Source organism: Gossypium raimondii, chromosome 2 (genome assembly GCF_025698545.1).
Source record: "Gossypium raimondii isolate GPD5lz chromosome 2, ASM2569854v1, whole genome shotgun sequence".
Classification (NCBI taxonomy): domain Eukaryota; kingdom Viridiplantae; phylum Streptophyta; class Magnoliopsida; order Malvales; family Malvaceae; genus Gossypium; species Gossypium raimondii.
Window position 1 is genome coordinate 35,327,823 of NC_068566.1, and position 13,587 is coordinate 35,341,409.

Here is a 13,587-nt window from a genome sequence, read left to right on the forward strand (position 1 = left end):
ATAACTGCAAATGTAATAATAATAATAATAATGAGAAGCTATAAATGTCATTATCATAATTTTAGTTTTGAATCGTTCTCATTTCTTTTTAATTATCAAGAAAATTTGTTTGTCATTTAGATTGGGTTCAATCTTGTGATTTAAGTAAGGTTTTTGAGTTGACATGTTTAACTTTTTCTTAATGATATGGATTGTGTTTTAATCGTATTATGTAGCAATTGTTTATTATTAATATTGTATACATCTAAAAGAATTATTCTATTAAAAGAAAAAAAAAAAGTCATGAACCAAAACTTTCCCTTCTAGAAGTCATGAACGGCCAGGGTATCCTACCTCGTTGGAGTTGGAAGGGCTACGAAGAAGGTGAGAAACAAGGAGCAATGTGACCTTTTCAGATTATGAAGTGATGGAAGGTGGAGGTTTGGAAAAGTAGAAAACTTTATACAAGGATATGTTAATGAGGTCGAAAGAAGATGTAAGGCCGAAAACCAATTTGAGGAAGTGGATATTATGTTACAGGAAGAGGACTACAAAATATCTTATGAGGGTCGATAACCATCAATCAATTTTTCTGAGAAAGTGCACGAACAAATTGGCCGTAATATGGCCAACACTCATGGTCATATGGCGAAACGTGCTCACGCAAGTAAGAAAAAATCACTCATGGCCCAAAAAAGAATTTCATAAAACTGATAGTAAAATCAAAATGAATGATACATACAATCAAAATTTTCAACTGACATCTATTGATTTAATACAACCAGGTAAAGAGGTAGACAACCATCTGATATCTATGAAGCAAATGAACTAGCAATATACTAGAAATATCAGCAATTGCAATCAACAAAGGCAACAGGCTCCATTGAAGTCCCTAATTTAAATCTTTTGATTTAATACATGCTCTCATTGAAGTCCCCAACTCTAGGAATATGGTTCTGCCAGAAGCCAGTCAATTAAGCAAAATCAATAAAAATTCAAGAAACATAAACCCAAACCCAGATAAACTACTGCATTTACCTTACGGTGCTTGCCTATTATGTTGCCACGATTTCCAATTATAACAGTAGTATTCCAGAGAGTCTTTTCATTATTTATATCCCTCTCAAGAATTGAGCTTATAATGACCATGTTATACTTGAGTGCAAATTCCTGAAGAAATTGTGTAGATTTCCCGTTAATAGGTTCTGCAAATTCACACCACCTCTTTTCTCGTGTACAGAAGGCAAATGGCATCATCCATGCTTCCTGAACTTGCATCATAGACTCATTAATTTACATTTTTAGAATATTATGCATCGATCAATAAAATTGACCATACCTGCAAGCATAGTATGTTGACTCCTAAAGTACTAGCAGCATCAATTATTGCTCCCAATTTCTCAAATATAGCTGTTTTCTGGTCTGAAAAGGGAGCAGTGGTTGGGAGAGCAATGGAGTTCTTAATAAGACCGGCCCTTACCCAGGGTTCTCTTAACAACTCTTTGTCAGCAGAAAATTTGAAAGCCTAGAATGATTTGAAATGGAAAAGAACATATAACTGCCTTCTACAACATACTTGTATTGAAATGACAAAAATCTACGGAGATAATAGCTACAAGTATGCTCAGGTCAGGTCGGTGAGAGAATAACTTTGTAATGAGAAAAGGGATATTTTTCAACCACTTAGATAATAGTGGATTGAATGAAAATCAACATCTTTCAAGGAGATCCTGGTAGTACTAAAATTATACATTAGAACTATTATAACCAAATGTTCAAATGTATGAACTAGAAACTGGAAAAGGGGGAAAATGGAGGAAGAAAAATATTCCATACAAATATCAGAACATATGACATAGTTTAACTAACCCTACCTAAAGATTAACATAATCTTCAGTTGCAGTCAAAATGCATGGTAGTGCCTTGTATATCTAAAGTGTCCAAAACATATATTGTTCCTTCACTTTGATTGTTTTATAAGAGTATTACGATTTCAGCCAGGCCAACCTTGTGGTTATTGTTTTCCAATACTGATGAGCTAAGATTATGGATCTCTATATCAACGAATCGTTTTAATGCAGTAATGTTGGATAAATAAATAGGCACCTGAAGATCAAACTCATGTTTTGAAGAGAGGGCTTTAGCTGATCCAGGTGGAACAATAGTCTCAAGTGTTGTTCCGCAATTCAGCCCAAGAAGCAACCGGCTGACTTCCTGTTAATAAACCATAACAAAATTCCAAAAGATTGTTACTTTCACCAAAGCAATAAGATCAGAGATTTTGACTTTTAATAGGCAAAACATGTTACTTGTTAATGAGATAAACTGTTTACAAATTCTAGGATCGACTGCAATGATCATTTCAGTGGCAAAAACTGACCAAAATGAAAATAACCAATCGATTCATAATAGACAATTTGAAATGGGGTTTCCTTTTTTATGATCAAATTTGCTTTTACAATATATATATATATATATATATATATATAAGCAAGAAAAATAGCAGGAAAGATTGGAATTTTTTGCCCAATGCATGGCCAGATTAAGAAAAACAAAAATGCCCAATTAAATCAACAAAGAATAGACATATAAATTACAACCCAGAAAGTGAGAAAAAAGAAAAAGAAAAGACCTGGTAGAGTTGAGGCTTGAGATTTGTGCTCAAAAGGTGGTAAAGTGAATTATACCCACAAAATGATCCATCTTTGAAACTTTGCTTTTCTTCTGTGCTTCCATTTTCTTTTCCAATTCCATCAGTTTTCTCCATTTTCTGATTCCCTCAATTATTGCTCCGAAATCAAAACATAGAAAAAAGGTTGATGAACGCCAGTGTCTGGTGTTGAGAATCGGTGTTAGCTTATGGCAAGCAGAAGATCATGTGTCAAGGATAGGGGAAGGGGAAGGGGAAGGGAAAGGGAAAAGGAAAGGGAAGATCGGTGTCTAATTTTCCTGAAAATATCTTACCGAATTAGAAACGGTAAGACATTTTCCAAAATTAAGGCTTCTTTTTCCCGTGTTTGTAATTGATTTTATGTGAGGAAAATATTTTCAGCCAAACAAACACTGGAAAAGGCTGAAGACTTTTTTCGGAAAATGTTTTACTACAATCAAACGGACCCTTATAGTGAAAAAAATTGAGAAACGGTGTTTATATTTTAGCATTAGTATATTTCAATTAATCAAATTAAACCATAGCTATTGTTATCACTAACTGTTAAATGAGTTGGATGAATTTTATCATCATTGTCTGAGCTTCCAGTGAGTAATGCATCATCAACATAAACTATAATATAGGTGACATCTGACCCATGTCGAAGAATAAATAGGGATGAATCGGCTTTGGAGGAGACAAAGCCAAGGTTTTAAAGAAATTGTTGAAGCTTGAAAAACCAATTTCGAGGTGCTTGTCACAGACCATAGATGGGTTTGTTGAGTTTGCAAACGAGAAGAGTCCCATCCGCCCGGTGTTGCTCGAAACATAGAGGTTGGATCATATATACATCCTCGGATAATTCACCTTTCAAGAATGCATTCTTGATATTTATTTGCTGAAGGTTCCATCCATAGTTGGTAGCAAGTGAGAGGAAGACATTGACTGTTGAAAATTTCACAACTGGGTTGTAAGGATCATGATAGTCATGTCCTAATATTTGAGAGATACTTACGCCCACGAGTCTCGTTTTCAATTTGGCCGCAGTTCCATCCGGATTCTTTTTCACTGTGAGGAGCCATTTACATCCAATTAGCTTGCACTTGGGTGGCAGCTCAACTAGATTCCATGTATTGTTGGTCAAGAGAGTATCATACTCAGCTAGAACAACTTCCCTCAAATTTGGATCAGCAAGAGTTGCTTGCATGTCAATTGGCTCTTGAACTTGGAGTGTAGTGAGATACAGCTTAGGTTTGTGAATACCATCCTTGCCTTGAGTGATCATTGGGTGAATATTCATAGTTGGTTCATTACTTTGAGGTCCACGGGGGTTGTCCAAACTCAGAGCAGGTGCTACAGTTGATGAGAAAGCATCACCAAGAGAATTCTTGGAAGAGTCTGATGATGTAACCATAGGTGTTAAAGTGGAAGAGTGAAGAGGCAACAAAGGTAAGGTACCAATTTGGATTTGAGAGGACCGAGATGATGACACCACTTGTAGAGGCAGGAGTGAAGCCAGAATAATTTTTTAGCGGGGCGAATGAAATTTTAATATTTTATAGTCTATATATTTATAATTTTTAAAGGATTAAATCGAATTTTTATAATTTTAGGGGGGCAAAGTACAATTTTACCTTTACTAATTTTTTAAAAAAATTAAAAGGCCTAAATGGTAATTTTTCATTTTCGGGGGGGAGGGGGTGGCAGCAATCGCCTCTGTGTAGAGGTGGAGACTGAAAATCATTTGAATTAGAAGTTGGCTGAGGTCCAGTTGTAGCCACAAAGGGAAAGATGTGCTCATTAAATAGAACATGGCGAGAGATGTATATTTTGTTGTGAAATTAAAATATTCAACACTTTATATATATAATAAGTGGAAACGTGATAACATTTTCTTCAATATAATCACAAGGTTTGTAAAAAGAATTTAAAGTTATAGAGAAAATATTAGCACAATTTAAAAATATATAATATTTTTCTCATTGCAAAGTTATTAAATTTTTATGGGTTTTATTTTACTAAAACTCAGTAAATCTTTAATTTAATCTAGTTCAAATAAATGGCATAGATAACAAGTAAGCCAAACTGGAGTAAAGTCTTAAATATTATTTATTAAAATAACATATATAAAATTATAAGTTACTATATTTTAAAAAAAATTAAAGATATGTTTAATCTCAAATAAAAATATTGCAAATTTTGAAGTTCCTTAAGTTGTAGTGTTGTGGAATTGAAAGAGGAAGTAACCAATAGGCTAAAGCTAGAGGTGGATGCTTTCAAAATCAAGTATTTGGACGATGATAATGAATGGGTGTTGATAGCATGTGATTTCGATCTTGAGTAATGTATAGATGTTTCAAGATCATCAGGCCACAATATTATTAAATTGTCTAGTCATGACACCATGGTCAATCTAGAGAGTTCTTGTAAGAACATTGGAGAGTTATAATTGTAACTTGAACCATCCAATTCATTCTTAATATATGAAAGCTAATATTAAAGCATTTCCCAGGACCAAAGTATTACTAAAAACTTCAAAATAAGAACTTTAACTAAAGATGTTTTGAATTGTAACATTAAGTTTTGGAGGCCTCTGATGGACTTACCATTACACCTTATCAATGCTAACTTAGAAATAAGGTTTAAGAGATGCAAAACTTCAAAATGTGTGGCAAATACTTGTATGAGAGATGCAACAGCAGGAAGTCTTGTTCCCCAAGAGAACCATCACAAGTCCACACAACCCCAACTATATCTTTCAAAACTAAATCACGTTATTAAGCCTTTTGAAATGTTTATTTAACTTTCTTTTTTGGGATGAATGATGAAATCCATTAACCCAAGAATGCAATTAAACTGCAACAAAAGAACAAAAAACATTGTACAGTAACTTTAAGTTATACAAACAAATTAACTAATGATACCTCAAGAAGCACAAAGTGAAGCATTAACAGGGTAAGTTCTATTGATTGATCTTCCTCCTAAGCGAGCCCACACAATTTCTTCAATTTGCACCAAGATAGCATCTTCAGTCAAGAAAGATGCACCAAAATACCTCTTGTTCCTCTGTCTCCATATCACATAAAAATATGCACTCCAAGCAAGCTTGAGTATAGCAACAAGAAAGGACTTTCCTTTAAGTTTCAATATCGCCCAAGCTAACTCTTGCCTTTAAATTTCGACAACCCTATGAATGGAGAAAAGGCACAAAATTGACTACCACACCTTCCTTGAAAAACTGCATTCAAACAAAATGTGATCACGTCTCTCTGCAACATCCATGCAAAAAAAACAACAAGTATCAACTGAAATCCCAAAAGTAAGTAAACGATCTCGGGTTGGGAGTCTATTAAGAATGACCATCTAAGCAATAATAAAATGCTTGGGAATATGTAAAAGAAACCATAGCAAACGGTATCATTCCACCTTCATATCATGAGTTCTAATTGCCTCCCACAATCGATAAGTACTCACCTTAGCATTACCAAACTGTTGAGAAGTGACAGCAACCAAAGGCTTCTACTTAAGCATCTTTCGCCAATTCCAGCTACTCATTAAAGTAGGAGCCACATCCAGAAAACTCTTACCTTTTAACACATATTCACTAACCCAAGCGATCTAAAGAAACCCCTCTCCTACAAGCAAGGCACGAATAAGCTACAAAATACAAGCTTGATTCCATTCTACCATATTTTTTAGTCCCAAGCCCCACTCAAATTTAGGAAAAAAATCACCTTCCAACAAACACGAGCCCCTCGACTCGAGCCAACCTTCCATTTCCAAAAGAAGCTAAGATAATATTGATAAACCTTCTTAAGAACACTCTTAAGCATTAGAAATTGATAGCTCTAATGGGCTTGCACACTAAAGATCACAGCCTTAATGAGTTGCAATCTACCATCATAACTCAAGTACTTAGTAAACCAGCCTTGAATCTTGTCCAGAATCCTATTGATTAAAGCAGTACGATTTGATCGAGACAACTTTCGAGAAACAAGAAGAACACCAAGGTACCTTACTGGTAGCCTACTAACTTTAAACCCTGTGCAAGTAGTCATGAGAGCTAACTCCTTTTAAGGTACCCCAGCAACAAATAATTCACTTTTGGAGGCATCGAGTTACAACCCAGAAAGTAAGTAAAACTGTTTAAGAACACAATAAATATCAACCACTGAATCAGCAGTACCTTTAAAAAATAAGAATATCATCAACAAATATTAGGTGAGTCAACCGAACTCAAAGGCACTTAGAATGATACTTGAAGAGAGCATTTATGGCAACAACATCTAATAACCTGGATAACACATCCATTGCAAGCACAAAGAGGTAATGAGAGAGAGGATCTCCCTGCCTAATACTTTTCCTCCCTCGAAAGAACCCCACAAGGCTTCCATTAAAGGAGACAGAGAATTAAGGAGTAGTTAAACAAACTTCAATCCACTTCAAGAACTTTTTAGGGAACCCTTGAACTGTAAGTACTAAAAGTAAAAGGCACCAGTGCAAATAATCAAATGTCTTTTGAAGATCAACCTTCAAGGCACATCTAGGAGAAATATGTCTTCTACCATATCCTCATATTAGCTCATAAGCCAACATGGTATTATCAGTGATACTACTCCCTCTAACAAAGGCACTCTGACTACTAGAAATCAAAACAGGTAGAAAGGAGTCATTCTATTAACCAAAACCTTGGTTATCCACTTATAAACTACATTGCAACAAGAAATAGGCTGAAAATCCTTTACATAGCTAAGATTATCACACTTGGGAACCAAGGAAATTGAGGTAGCATTAAAGGTAGCCAAGAGAGTGAAGAATGCAAAAAAATACTAAACAACCTCAAGAAAATCAAGCCCCACTATACCCCATGTAGATTTGAAGAAGAAAGATTTGAAACCGTCAGGACCAAGGGTTTTCTCATTCCCCCACCCAAAAATAGCTGCCTTTATCTCCTCATTGAATTTCTTACTACTACTTTAATGAAGCTAAAATTACCTATTTGAATTGCACTCACACTCGAACAAAGACAAAGTAAGATGGGTACAAATATGGAATGGACAATGAAGTACTAAGTAACATCCGATAAGGTAGAAAGTAGAGGTAACTTACGGGGTATGTAAATTTAAATTGATCGCATACCTTAGAAATAAGGTGGTTGCTAAGCTTCGAAAGATTAATAATTGAGGCTTGAAATTTGTAATGATCCCCAATGAACACTACCCATGAGAAAAAAAACAAATTAGTATAATTTCTATAAAACCCACAACAACAAAGTACTAAATTAAAGTAGATATTGAGGCAACAATATGGCTCACTTTGAAAGTAGTTTTTTTTTATAGTGTTTTTAGTATTTTATTGGGTAAAGTTGTGATATTTCTTTTTAGGTATTATTCGGAGATGCTTATTGATTATATTGTAAGGTATTTGGTTGAATGATTTGTAACAATTGAGGTTAGTGTTGGGGTTGCAATTACTTCTTTGGGTTTGTTGAATAAAATCATTCACTGAGCATTGAGTGAGGTTCCGCAGAATAGGTTTGGTGAATCCAAACTGCGTTAACAATATTGTGTATTAACTCTCTCCTTGTTTTGCTCCTTGGTTTTGTTTTTCATTTAATTTGTCTAGTTCGATTTTATTATAACAATAATTAGAATAAAATTATTTTTCAAGTGCAAGTCAAAGACTTTTTCACTGTTTTCTCAAGTTTTAAAATTAATGATGGAGCTATTTGTCCAAGTTTTAAATTTTATTTAATGTTAGAGAAAATTGAAATAAAAATATACACTAAAAGGAGGAGTTTTGGCAAAAAGTAAAGTCTATTTTGAAAAATGTACCAAATGTTTTACTTCAATAATTAAAAATTGCACTTAATTTACTATGATTTTTCACTGTAATATATTACCATCATATTTATGGATATTTGAATCGGATTAGATTGAAAATAGTTGGGGTATCGATTTAGAAGGAGGTATCAGATCGATTAACTCACGAATTGATACGGATCAGTTGAATCGGACTAAAAAATGATTGAATAGGTGGTTGAACGAGTTTTTTATTTTTAATATTTTTATTTTTATGAAATTTTAGTGATTTATTTAATCAAACTAACAGCTTGACCGATTTGACAAATTTAAACACCGATCCAGTTTTGAAAACTTTTATCACAATTACAACCAGACTGAAAGAACCTAAATATATTTGGAACTCAAAGATTTATACACAATAAAATTTGTGAACTCAAAGTTTCCATAAACTTACTCGTAAATCAAATCCTTATAATTTATACATAATAAGATTTGTGAACTAAAATTTTCATAAATTTACCGTTAAATCAAAACTAAATTAAATAATACAAAATATTTTATTCTTAAAGTTCCAATACAAACTCCATATATAATTGCTGAAAATTAAATAAAAATATTTTATAAATATGGATAAATCAAAAAAATGGGACTTAGAGTGAAACCAATGAAAGACATGATAGTTGAGGAACAATTATTCAAGTTAATCATTACCATTAAGGTTTGATGCATATACAAATGTGAATTGTCTTGAAAGTGAGGTCAAAATGTAGCAACCCAATCATAAGAATTCATGAATGTTTCTTTTAAATGGAGAATCCCGTTATTTTGTACATAAAGTATGATAGCACAATATTTTAACGCATTATAAAATTATCAACACTTAATAATTCATTTATTTTAATAATGATATAGTTGCTGGTCCTTTAGAATAATTTTTTGACATAATTTTTTGAATATATTGTTTTTCACTTATTATTTTTAATTTTCACTATTTACAAATCCAGTTTTAAAATATAAAATAATACATTGTTTTAATCTCTCAAGGTCATTGTTGAGTTAGGTAGTTGAAGAGGTTAATTTAAGTATCTTAGTAATTAACTTGAGTAATTTTCAAATCTAATCGAAAATGATCTCTTTAATATAATTTTATTTCAATTATTATTAACAAGATCTAAAATAAGAAAACGGAGCTTATTTTTATTAGGTAAACAAGACAAACTAAAGGTTTACATAAATAATATAAAATAATAATAATTTTTAAAATGGATTGTCATGGAATTAATTACGAAAATAATATATATTTTGGGTAGAGTCTTTCTCATAGGTGCCACCACCTTTTTTTTATAATATATTTAAAAAAAACATTATTTTATTGGTGGTGCCTTTTTCATAGGGGCCACTACTCGTATTATTTTTTCCCGGTTCAGTACATGATCCGTATATACATACGAAAGTGGTATAGGATAGGTGGTGTCTGTGTGGTAGGTGCCACTAGTGACTCCTACCTGATAGGCGCCACTGTGACTCCTACCTGATAAGCGGCACCAGTACTTAATTTTTCTCCTATTTATACTCATCTGAAAATCAAATGAGCAGAAAATATCCAAAAAATTTAGCAGAACAGAAGTAAGAAGATAGGGAGAATAAAGAAAGGAAGGAAAATAAAAAGAAGGATAAGGTATTTTAGTTTATTAATTTTTAAATAGAATAGAGAGTTTTGTTAGTAATTTTGTTATTTGAAAGTTATTTTGTTAGGTTATTAATTTTGTTAGCTTATGAATGAAAAATTTTGCATTAAAAATTTTATGTAACTTTTTTGCTATTCGAAACTGTTTTGAGAATTTTGAATTTTTTTTAACAGATCTAATATTGAAGATGGTGAATCAATTTTTCGTATGCGTTTATTTCGATGGAGAAATTTTGACAACAACCGTGGGATGTATATTTGAATGTCGCAAACAAGTAGTAATGAGATTTAATAGAAATATCTCATTTGATGATATGAAGGAAAGAATTAGTGCAAAAATTGATAGATGTTATGGGAGAAGGATCTCAAAACTTTTCTACAAGTTTCCAGTTTTGATGGATCCCATAAAATTCACCGAAATGGAACCTATAGACGATGAAGACGTGGAGACAATGGTCACTCTTTATTGTGGGACTCGGAGCAACCAAAATGCACCGATTGTGTTATTTGCTGAGTTAGCTGGTGTGGAGCCCACTGAAGATCTCACTCCATTAGGTAAAGAGCATGGAGTTCAAGAGCCATGTATGGTGGTTCTGATATTGTACGTTGATAGTCAATCAACTATACGCAGGATCGACATTGATCTTCATGCTGCACCCGAGACTGATGTGATTGGTGATGATGTATACCATAGTGTGATCCTTCTGATCACAAGGTCGATAGTGATAGTGATCCCGACGTGGACGAGGTCCTAGATGATATTGACGACGAAGGCGTGAATAATGATAGAAACGTTAACGCGTCTTCAGTAAGAATCGGATTCATCGTATTGTGATACACAATAATCCTAGGGCACACATGTCGTAGATAGACCCCGATGCGGCGCACGCGACCGAGTTCCCAGAGTACCTTGAAATACTACCTGCTCACCGGCTAACCGTAGATTCCGATCCTGAGGGGTTGTTTGTAGGCTAGAGATTTGAAAGTAAGGAAGAGTGCGTATTTACCATTAAGCGATATAGTATGAATATATCAATGGACTACAAAGTCGCCATGTCTAAACCGACATTATATATTGAGGAGTGTTGGAGGTTGGCGGAAGGTTGCAATTAGCAGATACGAGCTGCATTTATCCAGAAGTCGCAAATGTGGGAGATACGAAAATTTGTTGGGCCTCACACATGCACTTCAACACGTATGATAGAAGATCATCGAAAACTTGATTCCAAAACTATCTATACGTGCATCATGCCAATGGAGAAAGACACACTGACCATTAAAGTTTCGGTACTGATTACCGAAATGCAGGCATAATTCCAGTATCAAGTATCATACCTGAATGCATGAATAGCTAAACAGATGATAATAGAGTAATTGTATAGAGATTTCGATACGTCGTACAATGAGTTACAGTGATGGATAGCCGCTATGCGAGAGTACGTGTCGGGGACTGTCATTGAGTTGCAGACACGACCTTATTACGGCCCGGATGACCAACTTCAACCGGGAAAAAGAATTTTCCAACGGATGTTCTGGACGTTTGATCCATGCATGCGTGCATTTCCCCACTGTAAGCCATTTGTGCAAGTAGATGGGACATGGTTATATGGTAAATATACACAGATTCTACTTCTTGCGATTGCTGAAGACGGGAACAAGAATATGCTCCTGATAGCGTTTTCCATAGTAGATAAGAAGAACATGGAGTCGTGGAAATTCTTCTTTACAAATCTGCAGAGGTATGTTATTAGTAATGATAATATTTGCATCATCTCCGATAGAGAGAAAGGATTAATTACCGTCATTAGGTGTTCCGGTATGCCATGGAGATCCGTTTACTGCATCCGACAAATTGCAGCTAACTTCTACCGAGATTATAAGAATGCAGACTGGCGGAGACAAGTTATGAGAATGGGTAATGTAACACCCCAAACCCGGCCTAAACATTAGGGCCAAATCTGGTGATGTCACATTGTAACACCTCTTACCCGTATCAACGCTGGAATAGGGTACGAGGCATTACCAGAATAAATACACTTATAGACATATTAATCTGAGTTATAAAATTTTATCCAAATTAAAATTTTCCAATTGTTATTCTTGGGTCGTTAGTTAGGGTTTACTTGGCTAAATATACTCACAATCTTTCACTTCCTCGTCGTATGAATTTATAAATTTTCACTCACTTGTTGAATTCATCCTGAGTACTTGAATTGATCCGTATCATTACATATTCTCATATCGTCAAATTTTCCTTTTTAACTATTGTAGTATATCAATAGTTCACTATCTAGTAAGCTAATTGTCACATACATACATTAACCATTCATCTACCATACAGCTAACAAAATTAGCCACAAAGATAGTACAAATTTTCTCTATTCGATATAAACCGAAACCTGTTATTTCTTTTCCAACAAACCTTACTAAATATACACTTTATACTAACCCAAGTGTTTAACCATTCACCCATTACATAAATGTATTTTATCCATTATTGCGAATATAGATATGCTTCGCAAATCATAATTTACCTCACATAGTAACCGAATTAATTTTTTATCATTTGTCAAATAGATTACAAAATAAGTTATATAACAAAATATAGATACATTTTAAACCACACAATTAAACAATTTTTCATGGCATTACATGATCATCACATATCAAAGACAAATGTTCTTGACATTTCCATCACCTAAACTGAATTAATCAATGCAACTCAATAATATAATCATCCATACATCCTTATTATCAAACATATATATATATATCCCGACTAAATTTCTTAAACATTTGATCATTTGCTTTTCAATACTGCAATAGCTCCTTCAAGACTAATACGTATTTACCATTCAATTTAACATTTCTCGATTATAATCGGGCATATGACCATTTATACACAATTCATTCATACAATTTATTGTCCTCCTCCTCCTCTATATCCCACATCCTTTATGTATATAACATGCTTAAATAGCATTATACATAATTTCACTATCCACTTATATTTAAATTTAAAGTTATCTAGTCGAGTTACAGTCACTAAATTATTCTTATCTGGAGCTACAAAGCTCCAAATTAAGTTCTGTTAATTTTCCCTGAAACTAGACTCACATATCTTCTTACCATAAAATTTTTAAAACTTTTGGTTTAGCCAATTAGTACAGTTTACTCTTTAAACTTTCCCCTATTTCACTGCTCGACAGCTCTAACCCCTCTTCACTAAAATTTACTTAACTCTTTGTACAGAATTCAAATGATATTCTTGTTTGTTCCTATTGAATATAGACTCATTGAGAAGTTCAAGCATGTATAATACAAGCTATAATTATTTTTGTACAATTTTTGGTGATTTTCCAAAGTTGGAACAGAGGATTTCGAAATCAATTCAACCCTGTCTCACTAAAATTCAAATATTTCAAAATATATAACTCGTTTGCTTTCTCTGTTTCTTTCATATGAAA

General features: G+C 33.5%; 1 protein-coding gene across 1 annotated transcript; it reads right to left on the reverse strand.

Moving 5' to 3' along the window:
• Positions 1 to 665: 665 nt before the first annotated feature.
• LOC105788518 (beta-ureidopropionase) lies at positions 666 to 2,918 on the reverse strand. Its single transcript, XM_012615455.2, has 5 exons — positions 2,612 to 2,918; positions 2,086 to 2,193; positions 1,319 to 1,504; positions 1,018 to 1,245; positions 666 to 935 (listed from the first exon to the last, which is right to left on the reverse strand). The coding sequence occupies exons 1-5, from the start codon at positions 2,744 to 2,746 to the stop codon at positions 891 to 893; spliced, it is 702 nt and encodes a 233-aa protein (XP_012470909.1). The 5' UTR covers positions 2,747 to 2,918; the 3' UTR covers positions 666 to 890.
• Positions 2,919 to 13,587: the final 10,669 nt, after the last annotated feature.